Consider the following 17,752-nt stretch of genomic DNA (forward strand, 5'->3'; position numbering starts at 1 on the left):
CCACAAATAGTCTAATTTGTTATTAGATTTGTATTTACGGTAAGATCCACCCTCCCCCACGAGCAGCAGATGCAGTTGCTTCAATGAATGGAACCCTGGGGCCACCAAGACCTATGAACTACCGGGAATGGAAAGACATTGGCTTAATTTCTCTCAAATCCTTTCCCTGTTCTACCAACTGCCACTTCCTGTGCTCTTGCGATGTGCTAAGTACTGTGCAAAGCCCCTCACAGGTTTCTCAGATGATTTCATGACCCTCCACCCCAGTGACTAAGGCACTGTTAACCCCTCACTTTACAGATGAGGCAGATGGCTTCCTCAAGGCCATGTGGCTGATGGTGAAGGCAGGATTGAAACTCAGGCCTATGTGTCCCTAGAGCTCACAAGCCTCACTTTGTGCTGTGCTGGTAGCAGCATCTGGACAGCAGGCAGGGAGGAGGCCTGGTCGAGAGTGGCTGGCAGCCCTAGTCACCCCACTGGATGGACAGCTGAGCTGTGGGTCTCCACCTTCCGTTTCTCATTCTGTGTGCTTTGTTCTTTTTCTCTCTCCTCTCTTCCTGCTTTCTTCTTCATAAACCCTTTGTGCCTGTGCTCATGGTATCCTAGGAGCCCTTCAAGCCCTGCTTGTTTTTGGAGGGCCAGAGTCTGTGGACTCCTGGAACTCTGTCACATGTGACCAGGGGCTACTGCTTCATGTAGAGCAGTGCTGTCCCACAACACTTTCTGTGATGGTGGAAACATTCTCTTCTGTCTGTACAGGAGCCACATGTGGCTGCTGAGTATTTAAAATGAGACTAGTGCAATTGAGGGACTGAATTCCTTTAATTTTTATTAGAATTCAGCCCGGGCACAGTGGCTTACACCTGTAATGCCAGCACTTTGGGAGGCCGAGGCGGGTAGATCACCTGAGGTCAGGAGTTCAAGACCTCAGGCAAAACCCTGTCCCTACTAAAAATACAAAAGAAATTAGCTGGGTGTGGTTGGGGACACCTGTAATCCCAGCTACTTGGGAGGCTGAGGCAGGAGAATCGCTTGAACCCAGGAGGCGGAGGTTGCAGTCAGCCAAGATCGTGCCACTGCACTCCAGCCTAGGTGACAGAGTGAGACTCTGTCTCAAAGAAAAAAAAGTTAGAATTCATCTGTATTTCTGTAGCTATATGTGGCTTGTAAATAACACATTACTTAGTACGAGTCTAGCGGCTAGAGCTTTGAAGTCTATGTCCATGGCTCATGGCAGGCTCTCGACTGAGCTGGCTATGGAATTTCTAGCATGGATCCTGCCTGCCTCTCTTCCTGTCTGTAGCCTAGGAGGCAGGAGCCACACTTGTTCCTCATGGCTTTTTCATTCCCACTATGCCACACCCTTGACCTAGGGTGTTCAGCATTCAAAAGCAAGAAACTGTTTGATGTGTTCTGGGCTGAACTGGGCGGGAGCCTAAAGGAGCGGTAGTTTAGCAGTCAGGATGACGAGACTTCAGGCCATGGCTTCCACAGCTTTTCCTGGGAGCCTCAGGGTCCCCAGTTGTGAAATGGACATGGCACCACAGCCCTCCTTGAGGAAAGGCCGGGAAGACACCTGATGACACCACCCTCCCAGCCTCCCCCACAATGCTTCAGGAATGCCGGTCCACTTCCAGGGTGCAGCGTCTGCCAGGAGGGGCTGCTCTGGATGTGTGACTGCTCCTCTCTCCGCAGGAAGAAGTGCTCCGGAAGAGTTTCCAGGACCTGGCCACCGAAGTTGCTCCCCTGTACAAGCGGCTAGCCCCTCAGGCCTATCAGAACCAGGTAACGGGCCCTGGGCCTTTTGCTGCCCAAATGTCACCGTCCACATCTCTGCTCAGGCTCTGAAGGTGGGAAGTGGGAGAGTGGGCTCTTTTGCTTTCTTATGGGAAGAGCCCAGCCTAGAAGTAAAGCGATGATGTCATTCTTTGATGAAACTCCCTTTTTTTTTTTTGAGACAGAATCTTGCTCTGTCGCCAGGCACCAGGCTGGAGTGCAGTAGCACAATCTTGGCTCACTGCAATCTCTGCCTCCCGGGTTCAAGCAATTATCCTGCCTCAGCCTCATGAGTAGCTGTGACTACAGGCGTGGGCCACCACACCCAGCTAATTTTTGTATTTTTTTTAAGTAGAGACAGGGTTTCACCATGTTGACCAGGATGGTCTTGATCTCTCGACCTCGTGATCCGCCCGCCTCAGCCTCCCAAAGTGCTGGGATTACAGGTGTGAGCCACCACGCCCAGCTGAAACCCCTTTTTTACACCAGGCTACCTGCATCCCACACTGTTCCTCTTCCATCCTGGTCTTCCCCCTTCCCCTGGTAACCTGCCACCTCCTCTGGTCTGGTTTCCACTGGTGAGGCTCGAGTTTCTCTCCCCTGTCACACCTGCATCTCCCAGACAAGGCAAAGGGACTTGGGATAACCCAGAAGGAAGTAATTCCTACAGGAGCCCTAAAGTAACTTTTTTGGAGCTGGGGCCTGGCCTCTCAGCCAGAAAGCCTCCCTCCTGCAGTCGAAGGGCAAGGTGACGATGATCCTTTACATCCCTCCTTCCAAGACCTGGCCTCCTCAGGTGCAGAATCGGGGCCACTCACCTCAGGTCATGTGAGCACCTCTCCTTGGCCATCTACACAGGTGACCAACGAGGAAGTAGCGATTGACTGCCGTCTGGGGCTAAAGGAAGGACGGCCCTTCGCGGGGGTCACGGCCTGCATGGACTTCTGTGCCCACGCCCACAAGGACCAGCATAACCTCTACAACGGGTGCACCGTGGTAAGGAACCTGTGCCCTGTCACAGCCCCACCTGTGGGGCGACTGTGGGAGGGAACCCAGCGTGGTCTGTGCAGAAGGGCAGGCTGAGGGTAGGGAGGGACATGGAGACAGGACCCTCAGAACTCTGGAAGGTGCCCTGCAAGACAGCCTGCTTCTGCCCACCTCCCAGAGAAAACTCTCACCAGAAAACCCTTGAACAGACAAGGCTGGCTTTGTGTCCGTGTCTTAGGGAGATGCTGGAGGATGCAGCCCATTGGGCACCTGGAGTGCCCAGTATCTAAAGCATGGGTCCTGGTCTCTGTGGACACTTGGATTTAAACGCAGACAAACCCTTGATTCATTCTTTGGACAAATGTGTATTGAGTACCAGCTGTGCCCAGGCACTGCTCTCCATGCTGCAGGATGAAACGAACAAAGTTCCTGCCCAAGTATGTGAGGGAATGTCCTGTAGCAATGAGGGCCAAGAGGGAAAAATGAAGCAGGGTGAGGGACAATGTGACAGGAGATGCTACCTTAGATGAGAGACTGCTCTCAGGAGGGGACATTTGAGTTGAGATGTGAGTGGTGCAAGAGAGTGAGGGAGCCACTGTCTGGGGGTAGAGTGCTCCAAGCAGAGGGACCAGCATGCACACAGGCTCTGAGTGGGAAGCAGGCTGGCTGTGTGTTCAGGGAACAACAGGAAGGGAGTAAGCAAGGGGCCGGGGAGCAGGATTGGAGAGGCCGGCAGGGACCAGCTCACAGGGAGCCTTGAGGGCCAGGGGAGGGTTGCGGGGTTTGCTGTAAGTGTGATGGGAAGCTGTTGAGAGCTTCTCAGCTGGGCAGCAGTAAGATTGCATTGTAAAGTTAGACACACTCTTGCTGCTGTGGTTAGAGAATGAGGTGTGTGATGGTGGGGGCAGGGTGAGGTAGACGGGAGGGAATAGGAGGAAGGAGGCCAGGGAGGAGGCTGGGGCAGCCGTCCAGGCCGGAGGAGACACAGCTTGGGCAGGAGTGCGGGGAGGTGCTAATGGGACAGATTTTGGATGCTGTGGAAGGGACCGCCAAGAGGACTGTGTCATTGTTAGGTGAGCAGGACTTGAGCACACCAAGGCTTTTTGCTTGAGCGTCCGGGTGTGTTAGAACATTGACTGAGATGTAGAGTAGCAGGGAAAGGCTGAATTTAGGAGTAAAAAATCAAGAATCCTGTTTCAAAATGCCTGCTAGACGTGCAGGTGGAGATGTGGATAGGCAGGGGGCAGGAGGGTCTGGAGAGCACATGGTTTATAGTTAGAGCCGTGAGGCTGACGCCATCACCAGGAGAGTGAGTGCAGATGGAGAAGAGAGAGGTTTGGACTTGGGTAGGGGCTCCCTTGAAGGGATGATGCTAGTTCTCTGCTCTTAGCCAGGTTCTGGGCAGACAGGGCTTCCAGGGTCTGAGGAAGAGGCAAGGGCACCAGCAAATTCACCTGGAAAGAGGGCTCCCAGATTCCAGGTGTAGCTCATGCCCCCTGGGGATTGATGGCCCCACCTCAGGATTTCATTTCTCTACTTGTCTTCCATCCCCACGTCCAAGACTGAGAAGCAAGAAGGGGCAGCTCCCGCCAGCACTCTGTTGTGAGGATTTCTAGATGAAATACACAGAAAGGGCAGGCCCACAGGGTTAGAGAGGTGGAAGAGCCGGGGGGCACTGGAAGGTGGGTGACAGCAAGAGCACCATGAGGTGATCTGGACCCCAGAGCTTCTAGAGTTTGGGGTGGAAAAAAGGACTATTTTCTTCCAAAATGGAAAGTATTATTTTTTTCTAAACAGTAACTACTCATTTTTTAAAAATTTAAATAATATTTAAAAGGTTGCCTGAAATCTGAGAGATAACTAGTTAGCAGTTTGTTGAGCATCCATTCAGATACCCAAATATGTGTGTGTATGTATATGGCTTTATGAAATTTTACCCTAATGGAGTCACATTATATATACATGCTGTTCTGTGACCTGCTTTTCTTAACTCAAGCTTTCTGTGTCAATGGACTTCATTTTCTGAGGCTGTGTGTATGGCTCTGCCATCATTTATTTAACCAGTCCCCTATCAATGGACAGTAAGTGCTTTCAGCCATTTCCCTTCTGTAAACCACAGGGAGAGGCCATTCTTCTCATGTATTTGTGCAGTGGCACAGTAACCTCCTTGAGATTGCATTGACGTTTACTTTTACAGGCTTGGGGCACTAATTCTGCTTGCTTGGCAACACTGGATTTAGGTGGTCTCTTTCATCTTTGCCTGCTGCCTGAGTGGGAAGCATACAATCTCACTTTAATTTGTGTTTCTTTTGTTACTAGAGAGGTTGAACATTTTTTCCTGTTTCTTTTTAACCATTTTAATTTCATCTTTGTGACTATCCCATTCATGTATTTATTTTTTTAATCAGGATAACCTTACCTTTTGACATCTGTAAGGTATCTCTTGTGAGAATTACAGCTTCTGCCACATCTCATCCTTTGCATTTTCCCTTTGGTCTGTTGTTTATAGCATTGGGTCTGACAGACCGGTAGGAAGCAGGGCTGATGGCCAGTCTCACCCAGAAAGTACACAGGAGACTGGTCAGAGCAGAGGAAGTCGAAGACCCACACATAGTCTGGGAAGAAACAAGCTGGGTAGGGCATGACACCAAACTCACTTAGAGTGCCTAAGTGAAAGGGTTAATAAAGTTAGTGTCATAAAAATATAAGGTTTCTGTTCAGTGTAATAAAACACCAGAATCACAATTGGAAGGCCAGTACAAACTGGATAACTTGAATTATCCTTGAGTTAAGAAAAGCAGGTCAGGTTGGGCATGGTGGCTCACGCCTGTAATCCCAGCACTTTGGAAGGCCGAGGTGGGTGGATCACCTGAGGTCAGGAGTTGGAGACCATCCTGGCCAATATGGTGAAACCCTGTCTCTACTAAAAACACAAAAAATTAGCTGAGCATGGTGTAACGTGTCTGTAATCTCAGCTACTCAGGAGGCTGAAGCGGGAGAATTGCTTGAACCCAGGAGGCGGAGGTTGCAGTGAGCCGAGATCATGCCATTGCACTCCAGCCTGTGAAACAAGAGCTAAACTCTGTCTCAAAAAAAAAAAAAAGAAAAAGAAAAGCAGGTCAGGCTGGGCACGGTGGCTCACACCTGTAATCTCAGCACTTTGGGAGGCTGAGGTGGGAGGCTCACTTGAGCCCAGGAGTTTTAGACCAGCCTGAGCAATATGGCAAAACCCAGTCTCTACAAAAATTACCAAAAATTTGCTGGGCATGGTTATGCATGCCTGCAGTCCCAGCTACTCAGGAAGCTGACTGAGGTGGGAGGATCACTTGAGCCCAGAAGGTTGAGGCTGCTTTGAGCCCTGATCATGCCACTGCACTGCAGCCTGTGCAGTAGAGTGAGACCTTGTCTCAAGAAAAAAAAAGGAAAGCAGGTTATAGAATAGCATGTACATATCATATGATCCCATTTGTAGTTTTATATAGCCATACATGCACACACATATACGTCTGGGTAGTTAAATGCTAACAGTGGCTAATAATTCACAGAGCTCCAACTGCTACACTATTTGTAACATGGGATAAACAAACAATAACCTTAATATACAAAGATGACTTCATGATTTAAGAAATGACTAGTCATATTTAGTAGTGGGCAAAAGTCATAAAACTCACAAAAGGAGGAGGACAATGAGAGCATTGTGTTAAAATGGGCCAAGGATTTATTTTAAGTGGGTATGGTAAGACCTGCAGACCTGGATAATAGGAAGGAAGTTTATACTTAGATCCTGGAAACAGGAGGCAGGTTGTGCTCGGGGGCCACTTGGGGAAGCAGCAGGCCAGTCAGGAGCAGAAGAGGAAGAGTGGGGAGCATGGCCCAGAGTCTTTAGTGGGGTTTTGCAGCAAAGAATGGGTGACACAGGGTAGCTACACTGGGGACGTTTAGGATTGGACAGTTTGAATACTTTGGCCGGCTCTGAGCTTTGGGATGGTTCCTCATGGCCGTCTACAATTTAAGGCCAGGGAAATATTGGCTTGGTGTGTGAGTATGATAAAGGAGATGGCTGGGGATGTGGGCTCTGGATTTGCTAGTTCATATATCAAAGGCACACTTGCAGGGAGTCATTTGCTATCTCTGGGAATTAAGTAGCCCTGGGAGGAGCAGCCTGTCTGGGATCAAGACCTCAAATGCCAGAGCATCAAGAATATAGAAAATAAGAAAATACAGTCAACGCAAGCATAGAGAGTAAACTTGGGGAAAAAAAGCAAATCTTGTTGAGAAATGTACACCAACAAAATCAATTTTAACAATGAGGAAAAAGTTTTCAAAGAAATTAGTGGAAAAAATATAGGAAAGTTGGAATACATTCTGCTGGTATGAGTGAAAAACCAAATCATTTCTGAGGGCAGTCTGGCAGTTCTACTTAACATTCATTCTAAGGGATTAAGAATCTTAGAAAATTTAGCTAAAAGGGTATTTTGAAAAGTATTGTTTATGGTATAAAAAATTGGAAACAAGTTGAAATATCTGATAATTAGTTAAACTAATACATTGATACAATAGAATGATATTACACAACTCTTATATTGGGGGAGAATAATGCACAGGAAAATATTTATACCATGTTAAAAAAAATGAGGCTATTATATGACCATTTGCATAATGTCCCCTTTATATCCAAAAAGTAATTGTGTACTTATGTATGTACACAATTAGATGACCCTGGTATTTAAAGTGATTATTTCTGGGTGGTGGGATGGGAGATTTTATTTCCTTTTTGTTTGCCTAAATTTTCTACAATCAGCACATAGAGGTTTTTCATAAAAAGGAAGCATTTTTTTAAGAGCAAAAGGAGGCTGAGCGTTTAGAACAAGGAAGATAATGGTGGACGGTCTGAGCTCCACTGGGCAACATGGTGCCATGGCCTCAGTGCTATGCCAGAGGGCAGAGCAGGCCTCCTCGTCCTGGCCAGGCCCCTTGCCAGGCATCTCTTCCCTTCTCAGCCTTCTTAGGATCACAGGAGATAATGTGCCTTGAAAGTTGATGAGCGGACTGTAAATGCTGGCGATACTGTTGCCCTGTGAACCAAGATCAATGTGCTTTCCAGAAACTCTCGGAAATAGTAGTGGCTGGTGTTGGGATTGTGTGGGGAAAGACGAGGTCACGTGTTTGGGGTGCTCAGACCCCCCCTCTGCCAGCACTCAGTCCCCTAACCCCATGTCCTCTCTCCCCAACTGCTTGGGGCAGGTCTGCACCCTGACCAAGGAAGACAATCGCTGCGTGGGCAAGATTCCCGAGGATGAGCAGCTGCACGTTCTCCCCCTGTACAAGATGGCCAACACGGATGAGTTTGGTAGCGAGGAGAACCAGAATGCAAAGGTGGGCAGCGGAGCCATCCAGGTGCTCACCGCCTTCCCCCGTGAGGTCCGGCGCCTGCCCGAGCCTGCCAAGTCCTGCCGCCAGCGGCAACTGGAAGCCAGAAAGGCAGCGGCCGAGAAGAAGAAGATTCAGAAGGAGAAGCTGAGCACTCCCGAGAAGATCAAGCAGGAGGCCCTGGAGCTGGCAGGCGTCACGTCGGACCCAGGTGTGTGGGGGAGGGTGCCTGCCAGGGGTGGCATTGGCGCTGTCCTCATGAGGGCCCTCACTCTTCCACGCACCCTCCTGCATCACGCTGGAACTGCGGCCTCTGCTTAACTCAGAAAGGTAGCAGCAGCAGCCGCAGGACACACCCAGCCTGACGGGAGGCCGTGGGGATGCAAGTATAGCAGGACTTGTGATCTGCGTGGAACTGAGCTTGGTAGAGGGGGAGCACTGGGTTTATCTAGATTGCTCCCCTCTGAGCTCTAGTTTGTTATTCTCTGAGATACTGAGGCGAGTAGCAGCACTTCAGGCCACGTGGGTGTGCTCCAGGGCAGAGGGGCTTATGGGGAGAGATGGTTGCTGGCAGGCATCTGAGTTCTCGTCTCCTGGCCTGGTTCCTGCTGTGATCCCTACTGGGCTGGGCACAGGGGGTGGTGGTGCTTCAGTGCAACTTCTGGAGTTCTTTAGGGTGGGGGCAGGGGGGACTGTGGACCCTGCATGAGCTGCTTCCACCAGGGATCGCCTCCTCCCACCCCTAGTGAGGCTGGGGGCCTGTGCTGAGCGGGACCCACGTCCAGGTCCAGGCTGGACATGCCTCAGCATGTCCTCACCTGGCTGTCCCAAAAGAGGAAACATCCCTGGAAGAGAGGGAGGGTCCATCCTCAGTCCCTCGCCCAGGGCCTCTCCAGGCAGTGGTGGTGTCTGCCCCTCTGCCATCTTGCCTTCTATTTCCTCAGGCCTGTCTCTGAAGGGTGGATTGTCCCAGCAAGGCCTGAAGCCCTCCCTCAAGATGGAGCCGCAGAATCACTTCAGCTCCTTCAAGTACAGTGGCAACGCGGTGGTGGAGAGCTACTCGGTGCTGGGCAACTGCCGGCCCTCCGACCCTTACAGCATGAACAGCGTGTACTCCTACCACTCCTACTATGCACAGCCCAGCCTGACCTCCGTCAACGGCTTCCACTCCAAGTACGCTCTCCCATCATTTGGCTACTATGGCTTTCCATCCAGCAACCCCGTCTTCCCCTCTCAGTTCCTGGGTCCTGGTGCCTGGGGGCACAGTGGCAGCAGTGGCAGTTTTGAGAAGAAGCCAGACCTCCATGCTCTGCACAACAGCCTGAGCCCGGCCTACGGTGGTGCTGAGTTTGCCGAGCTGCCCAGCCAGGCTGTTTCCACGGACACCCACCACCCCACTCCTCACCACCAGCAGCCTGCGTACCCAGGCCCCAAGGAGTATCTGCTTCCCAAGGCCCACCCAATCCACTCAGTGTCCAGGGACCCCTCCCCCTTTGCCCAGAGCTCCAGTTGCTACAACAGATCCATCAAGCAAGAGCCAGTAGACCTGCTGACCCAGGCCGAGCCTGTGCCCAGAGACGCTGGCAGGATGGGCAAGACACCTCTGCCTGAGGCATCTCAGAATGGGGGACCCAGTCACCTTTGGGGACAGTACTCAGGAGGCCCAAGCATGTCCCCCAAGAGGACTAACAGTGTGGGTGGCAGCTGGGGTGTGTTCTCATCTGGGGAGAGTCCTTCCATCATCCCCGACAAGCTCAGTTCCTTTGGGGCCAGCTGCCTGGCCCCTTCCCATTTCACAGATGGCCAGTGGGGGCTGTTCCCCAGCGAGGGGCAGCAGGCGGCTCCCCACTCTGGAGGACGGCTGCGAGGCAAACCGTGGAGCCCCTGCAAGTTTGGGAACAGCACCTCCGCCTTGGCTGGGCCCAGCCTGACTGAGAAGCCCTGGGGGTTGGGGGCAGGAGATTTCAACTCGGCCCTGAAAGGTGGTCCTGTGTTCCAAGACAAGCTGTGGAACCCCATGAAAGGAGAGGAGGGCAGGATTCCAGCTGCAGGGTCCAGCCAGCTGGACAAGGCCTGGCAGTCCTTCGGTATGCCCCTGGGCTCCAGCGAAAAGCTGTTTGGGGCCCTGAAGTCCGAGGAGAAGCTGTGGGATCCCTTCAGCCTGGAGGATGGGGTGGCCGAGGAGCCCCCGAGCAAGGGAGCCATGAAGGAGGAGAAGGCTGGTGGCGGTCCAGAGGAGGAGGAGGAGGAGCTGTGGTCGGACAGTGAACACAACTTCCTGGACGAGAACATCGGCGGCGTGGCCGTGGCCCCGGCCCACGGCTCCATCCTCATCGAGTGTGCCCGGCGGGAGCTGCATGCCACCACACCACTCAAGAAGCCCAACCGCTGCCACCCCACCCGAATCTCGCTGGTCTTCTACCAGCACAAGAACCTCAACCAGCCCAACCACGGGCTGGCCCTCTGGGAAGCCAAGATGAAGCAGCTGGCGGAGAGGGCACGGGCACGGCAGGAGGAGGCCGCCCGGCTGGGCCTGGGCCAGCAGGAGGCCAAGCTCTACGGGAAGAAGCGCAAGTGGGGGGGTGCCATGGTCGCCGAGCCTCAGCAGAAAGAGAAGAAGGGGATCGTCCCCACCCGGCAGGCGCTGGCTCTGCCCACAGACTCGGCGGTCACCGTGTCCTCCTATGCCTACACGAAGGTCACTGGCCCTTACAGCCGCTGGATCTAGGTGCCAGGGAGCCAGCGTACCTCAGCGTCGGGCCCGGCCCGAGCTGTCTCTGTGGTGCTTTTGCCCTCATACCTGGGGGCGGGTTGGGGGTGCAGAAGTCTTTTTATCTCTATATACATATATAGATGCGCATATCATATATATGTATTTATGGTCCAAACCTCAGAACTGACCCGCCCCTCCCTTACCCCCACTTCCCCAGCACTTTGAAGAAGAAACTACGGCTGTCGGGTGATTTTTCCGTGATCTTAATATTTATATCTCCAAGTTGTTTTCCCCCCCCTTATTTGGGGGGCTTTTATTTTCTCTTTGTTTTTAAAACTCTATCCTTGTATATCACAATAATGGAAAGAAAGTTTATAGTGTCCTTTCACAAAGGAGTAGTTTTAAATTCCATTTAAAATGTATTTATTGGATTTTTTAAAAGCAACAATAGTAATGGTAAAGGATGGGCAGGAAAGGCCAGCAGTGCTCCCCCGCCCAGTCTTGCTGGGCCCGGCGAGCCAAGCCCCTCGGGCGCTGGCGAGGTCCTCAGCCATCTGCCCCTCGAGAGCCAAGCGCAGACGGTAGCCACCCAGTTCATCCCTCCTGACACACACACCTTCCCTTTGGGGAAGGGAGCCTCAGGACAGCCTCTGTCCTCTCCGATAGGATGGGAGAGTCTGCAGAAAACCATCTGGGGTCCCTTTTCCAGTCCCCGGCTTGGAGTCGAGGGGCAGATGCACCCCAGGCCAGCGCCCCTGAGATGCTGGCACAGCTTTCCCCAGAAACCAGGTTGGAAGTAGATGGCTTCAAGCTTGCTAGTCTCCACACTGAATCCTCTGTCCGTTATTTATGGAGTCACACGATGTCACGGTTCACTAGGCAGCACCTCACGATGGAACTGGAGTGCAAGGTTCTTAGGGACCGCGCCTACCATGTTGCCAAGCCAATGCATGCTGGGCTGAAGGAATTTGTCTTAGTGGCAGTTTTTTAAAAAAATGCCCCCAAAGTCTATGCTGATATTGAAAAAGGGCTACTGTATCTTTAAAAACAGGAAGTTGAACCCAAGCTGTGAAAAGCCAGTGGTGCTCTGTGCATGGTGCTGTGCGGAGCCTGGTGCTGTATAGTGTTGTGCTGGGACTTTCTTGACTCTTGGGCAGGTCACATCCTACAGGAGCTCAGCAGACCAGTGTAACAACAGTTAATGCATCTATCCTGATCCCTGAATTTCCACATTGGACAATGGTGCATGCCTCATACCTGAGCCTGCTTCCTCCATGCTATCGTCGGGTTCAGGGGCCTACACTTAACAATTTTAAAGTGCAAGAGTCAAACATTTTCAACAGGTTGCTATGATTTTCCTCCCTAATTGGTGCCATTTCTCCATTTGATCATTTTTTTCCTTTCTCCTCTCTTCATCCACTTTAACATACCCGTTGTAAAATTCTGGTGCATTCATTCGGTTCTTTGAAATGAGAATGTGGTGCTTACTTCTTGTGACATTGTTGAGATAGGTTGGGCCTGATGGGAGCAACATGCATTGTCACCAAGTCAAACTGCTTGGGAGTGTCGGTTGTTCTTGTGATATTAGCAGAAATGATCTCACGCTACCCATGTGGATGTGGATGTGGTGAATGGGGGGCTTCATCAGGACACACAGAGGGAAATGTGGCCACACAGTGGATGACCACCAAGCCCTGAGATGACCAGGTATTTACTGAGCAGTTGTATTCAGATATGGGTCTTCATGAATTATGTTTAACAATCAGATGACAGCTAGAGGCAAGTTCCTGAGCTTCCGGGTGCCTTGTGTAAGAGCTGAGAACCGGCCTGCTGGGTGTTTACTGTATCTGTTTGGAAGCACTGGCAGAGGGTCGTTTTAAGATGTCCTGAGCATTTATGTGGTCTGGTTTTAACTGTAAATAGTGAAAGATTTTTTTAAGCACTTTTGCCTAGATTTAAACAGCAACTTGAAAAAAAAGTATGTTTTAACATGTAATTGTGGGAGAAACTGTAAATAGTAGCTGAATATTTAATGTGCTTTGTCTATCCTCCACTTTAACCATATTCTGTAAAGTTGCATTTATTTTACAGGACAAAAAATGAAATATTATTGCTTTGAAATAAATACCCAAGAGCTTATCAGGACTTAGAATTATTCAGAACTCAGATCTATAGGAAAACCTCTGACCTTCAGTTTGACAAGCTAAAGGAAGCAGAGTCTTTAATAAGCATGCTAATTTTCTAGTTTTGAGGAAAAATTGGGTCCTTTAAATGCTATTTTGCTTATCGCATCAGTACTTTTATGCAGGTCTCATTTGACTCCGTGCTTAGGTAGATGCGGGGGTGCCTTGAAAACTTCATTTTAAATGATCTTAAGCAAGAAATACAATATTTTACGAAACATGTGGAGAATGTGACCGTCTGTATGACCCGTGGAAGCCCCAGGTTGGCTGTTGGTTTGGAAGGTCCTGAGTGTAACCCAGGTGATGCTGATACTTGGCATGTGTGAATCTTCCTGATGTGTGTTAAATACACTCTTCCCCTCATCACCTTTTGGTAGGAAAGCCATTAGATGAAAGGAGAAACCAATACAAGCTAAAAGCATGCGACGTCTGTCCCCCAGCCCAAACTGCCTTGGTTCATCAGTTTCTAGGGTAGGAAATAGGCTGCTGAGCGGTGAGTCAAGAGGCAGTCTCCATTGGATGTCCCCACTCCCCTCAGAATAGCGTTTCCAGAGTTAGGCAGTGCGATTGCCGTGCTCAAGCCCATGCTGATTTGTACACTACATGTCTAACCTACCTCAAATCTCAGTCATTAAAATTAGCATGCTTTAGACATATATTTAAAAAGTAACTATGCACAGCTCTTTATCCCCCCTTGCTGCTGAAGGTTTCTTAAAGAGAAAAATCAAATTTTTATTTTTTACTGGCACTATCATTTTTTAAATCCTAAGATGATTAACAGACATTTTTATCATGAGAAGAAAAATAAAGCCATTGCAACTAAAGAACCTAACAGCATGACCAAGTTCGAAGAGTAATATTATAGCAACGGAAACCGATGGCGTCTTAGTCATCTCCCCAGTGTGCCCTGTCCACGGACACCATCCACGTGCAGTGCAAAACATTTGGTTCCTTTTCTGCTCTGTTTTGTTTTCCCTGCCTGTCGCGTGCAAGGGAAGTATTTGTAAAGTTCTGTGCTAAGAGATTTTTAAAATAAAAATCGCTTCGCAGCAGGTTCTCACAAAATAACTGGTGCTAGCTCAAGAAATCATTATCTGACTATCAGAAATCTTGACTAAAGGTGTTGCATGGATTTGGGGGTTTTTTGGTTTTTGGTTTTGGGTCTGGTTTTTAGCAGGGCCAATGTTTCCCACACCCCGGCTTCATGGGTACTGCTTTGCCTTCTCACCAAGGTGACGATGGTGTGCGTGGAAAGAGATGATATACCCCACCGCCCCCTCTTGGTCTTTCCACCAGCCTCTTTTGGAAACAGTAGTTTGTAGAGCAAGGGATTTTTAAAGTGCTAAAGCAAGGAAAGAAGTAGCAGAGCTTAACTGCTTTGTATCACACAGCAGCAGATGTGCAAGGATGGTTGACAATGAGTCAATGATAACCTGATTTCATTGAGAGAAATCCAGCCAGACTTGCTTCTAGAGGTTTAACCACCATGAGATCTCAAAGCAAGGCAAAGCTGGTGGAAAACAATAGGATATCCCTGACGTGCCTCAACCAGTATCTCTTTCCTTTTGTTACTGAAGTGTGTTTTATGGACTAGGAAGCATTTTTATGAATTGAAATAGTCTAAATAAAATGGTGCTATGGTGTTTTAATGTGACTGTCCCTGATCCTGTCTTGCTGAGGTGCTATCAACGTTCTGAAACCACAACCAACCAAAAACAAGGTGGGCTCCAGTCTCTTGGCTTTTGTTTTCCCTCCCCTCTTTTGGTGCTGTCTTAGACCCGTTTACCGTGCTATAATCTGCTCTGAGCAGTGTTGTGTTTTGTTGTATCGTTCTTCCCTTGGTGGCCAAACAAAGCAAGTCGAGAAGGCAGCTAGCTCCCTTGCTGTGATCCGGAGTGGGCCTGCCTGGCTTTACAGGTGCTTTGGTTCCACACCTGTCTTCTCAGGCTTGATGTGAAAGAAAGGGCAAAGGGTTTTTTGAGTTTGTTTTTGTTTTTGAGGAAGGGGAGTTGGATACTCCTGCCTCTCCTAGCATGATAGGCATTCTCATAGCCAGGGACACAGATTTTTCTCCTGCAGCCCAGGGTGCTAAGCAGACGTCTCTGGGAGTCCCAAGGGCACACCAAGGGAGACCAGGTGGACCTCCTTCCTCCCCTGGCACTGGCCGGGACCATGGTGGGCAGGGGCTTCATTTTCTAACCCAGCGTTGCTTCTGCCTCTCATTGGTAACCCATTATGTTCAGACTAAAGGAAGGAGCTTTCTTTGCTCACTCGATGCCACTGAGGCTGCTTTTTAGTTGGTGCTAACCTAAATTTCTTCTTGGGTCCACAGAAGTTGATGTTTTAAAAACTCAACAGGAAGCTCCATTTTGTGTCATCCACTGTCACAATAATTTTTTTAAATACCTCAAAAACAGGACATCATGACAACTTCAGTAGATTCCATGAGGGTCTGATACCTGCAGGTTGTCCGTCTCATGACGTACTTGACCTTGAAAAATCTGGGATCATTTTGTTTTTCATTCTTCAGCAGTTAAAATAACGGAACGCCGAAAGGAAGGAGCGTGGTTGGCTGTATTTCATGTTTAAGTTTTGCTTTTGAATAAAATGTGAATTTTCTATGCCCATCTCATTGAGCTTTCTCGGTCACTGTTGCTGTCATTTGAAATGACTCCCTCAAAACCTAGTTTTATTAGCCAGCTGCCTCTGCTGTAGTACATGGCCAACTTCAGTATACCCTGGACCAAAACATTTTTGAGGTGCATACCCCCAGCATAAGTTAACACAGTCCCACATCCAGGTGCACAGTTTTCTCCGCGAGTGCGGGGAGAGGGGCGGCCCCCTCTGGTGCTCCCAGCCCTTCCTCCTGCAGAGCTGCAGGCAAGAGCAGAGCAATAGGCTTCTCCCCTGAGCAGAGACCGCAGCGCAGAAATGCGAGGTCTAAAGTTGCTTTTTGCCTAAGAATCAGCGAGCGATTTGGCCTACTTCCTCATTGGCTTCTATTCTGATATCAGGGATGCTTTTTGTAGTGGTTTTGTTTGCTCCCTCTTCGCGTTTTGACTACCCGTCATTCAGGGGTAACTCATCACTCTTCACGTGGGGACTTAAATTAAGAAACTAATTGGCTCATTTGAACATTACAAATTTTCTTGGTTTCAATACCCTTTTTTTTTTTCTTTTGAGGGGAAAAGAGGGGAGGAAAAACAGGAGTGATGTCATTTCTTTTTCATGTATTCCAATCAAAGAAACAAGGGCAGGTCGTATAGTGGCATATTAATACATTAGACTTAATCTAGAACCCCTGTAGCTTTTTGATGTGTTTTATTTCTTATCTCTTTGAATTCCTGTTTGGTTACTTGGCTTCCAATGGAGGTGAACTTAACAACCATACTTGAATATTCCGTCTTGACTTTGTAAACTGTGGCTACTTGAAATGAAGTTTATCTGGGGTTGATGGATGAATGGTAGATTTTTGCAATGTCTCAAGGCAATAGGATGTGTATTAAACTGTAGATATTCTTAGTACAGTAAATTTATGCTGATAATTTTATTTTGTATAATTTTTACCTTTTTGTTAATATTTTTTCCTTCCACTCTATTGGTTTGCCTCCTGAGCTACCCCTCCTTACCCTCCTTTTTCCCCCAGTGTTTCAGTAAATTTAATTTAGGGTGCCTAGAAATTGCAAGTATGTATCCTTTTTGATTTGTATTTTATTATAATTTACACAAACAACTGGGTTTGTGAACTGTATTACTCCTGGTATCTTTAAAATGTTGTGGGTGTTTTAATAAATTTTATATTTATTTTTTGCACTCAAATTCATTGTGGGCTCTTTTGTTCCCCTCCTTGAACCAGTTCTAGAATGTGATGTGTCAGGTACCCTGTAACTAACTTCACCTGCCCACCGTATGTTGTAGATGCACAAATGAAGCCCTCACTAATAGCAGTGGCAGAACCTGTCCATTCTGCCGCCGACATAAAGGAATGTTCAAAGGCTATCAGCTGTTAAAACGGGATCTAAAGGGGGAAAGTAGAGATGGCCTTTTTCTCATCTGTGTTCCTCTGTTTTCTTTCTTTCCCTTTTATGTTTTTGTCCCTTTCTTTTCTTTCCACTGGGAGATGATGATGATACCCCCCTTCTACCAAAATTAACATCTGATGTTGTTAGGTTTGCCAAAGGATCACTGAATGCTGCTTGGTTCCGATGGCTTGAACAGCAAGTCTAGTAGGGAGTGGCCAATATGGAACCCAAGATTCTGCTGACCCGTAAGGTTTCCCGTAAGATCCCATGCCTGTAGCTACCTTCTTTAATTCAGATTGCCAATTCTGGAGGTAGCTGTTCTTGAAAAGGGAATATGAATTGAGGAAGGAGAAGAGTGAGTGAGTGGGGGGAACCATCGCGCTCTTCCCCCTTCCTCCAGCTTGAAACATCTGACTGAACTTGATCCAGCATCTTTGAGGGACAACCAGCCCAACTGTTGATAAGGACTTCAGCAAAATATCCCAACATCCCAAGTCACTCTAGATGAGGAAGTTCATCTCTGAGGGCATCTCAGTGAAAACCCCATGATCATAATGAGTGCCCGGTGATGGGCTTAGAGGTTTTTATCTCCATTTTACTTTGCTTGCAAAGGAACCCACTGGAAATGCCTTGGCACACCTGGCTATCCAGGCATCCTCAAACATGTTTATATGTTTTACAAAAGTGGAGTCACACTGTGC

General features: G+C 48.9%; 1 protein-coding gene across 2 annotated transcripts in view; it reads left to right on the plus strand.

The window, feature by feature from the left end:
- Positions 1–16,842, plus strand: part of TET3 (tet methylcytosine dioxygenase 3) — a 121,097-nt gene extending 104,255 nt beyond the window's left edge. For both annotated transcript variants that reach the window (XM_021670954.2, XM_064377826.1), the window contains 4 exons: positions 1,696–1,785; positions 2,635–2,772; positions 8,008–8,344; positions 9,078–16,842. In XM_021670954.2, the coding sequence (XP_021526629.2) occupies positions 1,696–1,785; positions 2,635–2,772; positions 8,008–8,344; positions 9,078–10,861 (2,349 nt within the window). In that variant the 3' untranslated portion in view covers positions 10,862–16,842. The remainder of the gene's footprint in view (positions 1–1,695; positions 1,786–2,634; positions 2,773–8,007; positions 8,345–9,077) is intronic.
- Positions 16,843–17,752: the final 910 nt, after the last annotated feature.

The sequence above is a fragment of the Aotus nancymaae genome, unplaced genomic scaffold (assembly GCF_030222135.1).
Source record: "Aotus nancymaae isolate 86718 unplaced genomic scaffold, 86718_ANA_hifiasm-v0.15.2.pri h1tg000017l, whole genome shotgun sequence".
NCBI lineage: Eukaryota > Metazoa > Chordata > Mammalia > Primates > Aotidae > Aotus > Aotus nancymaae.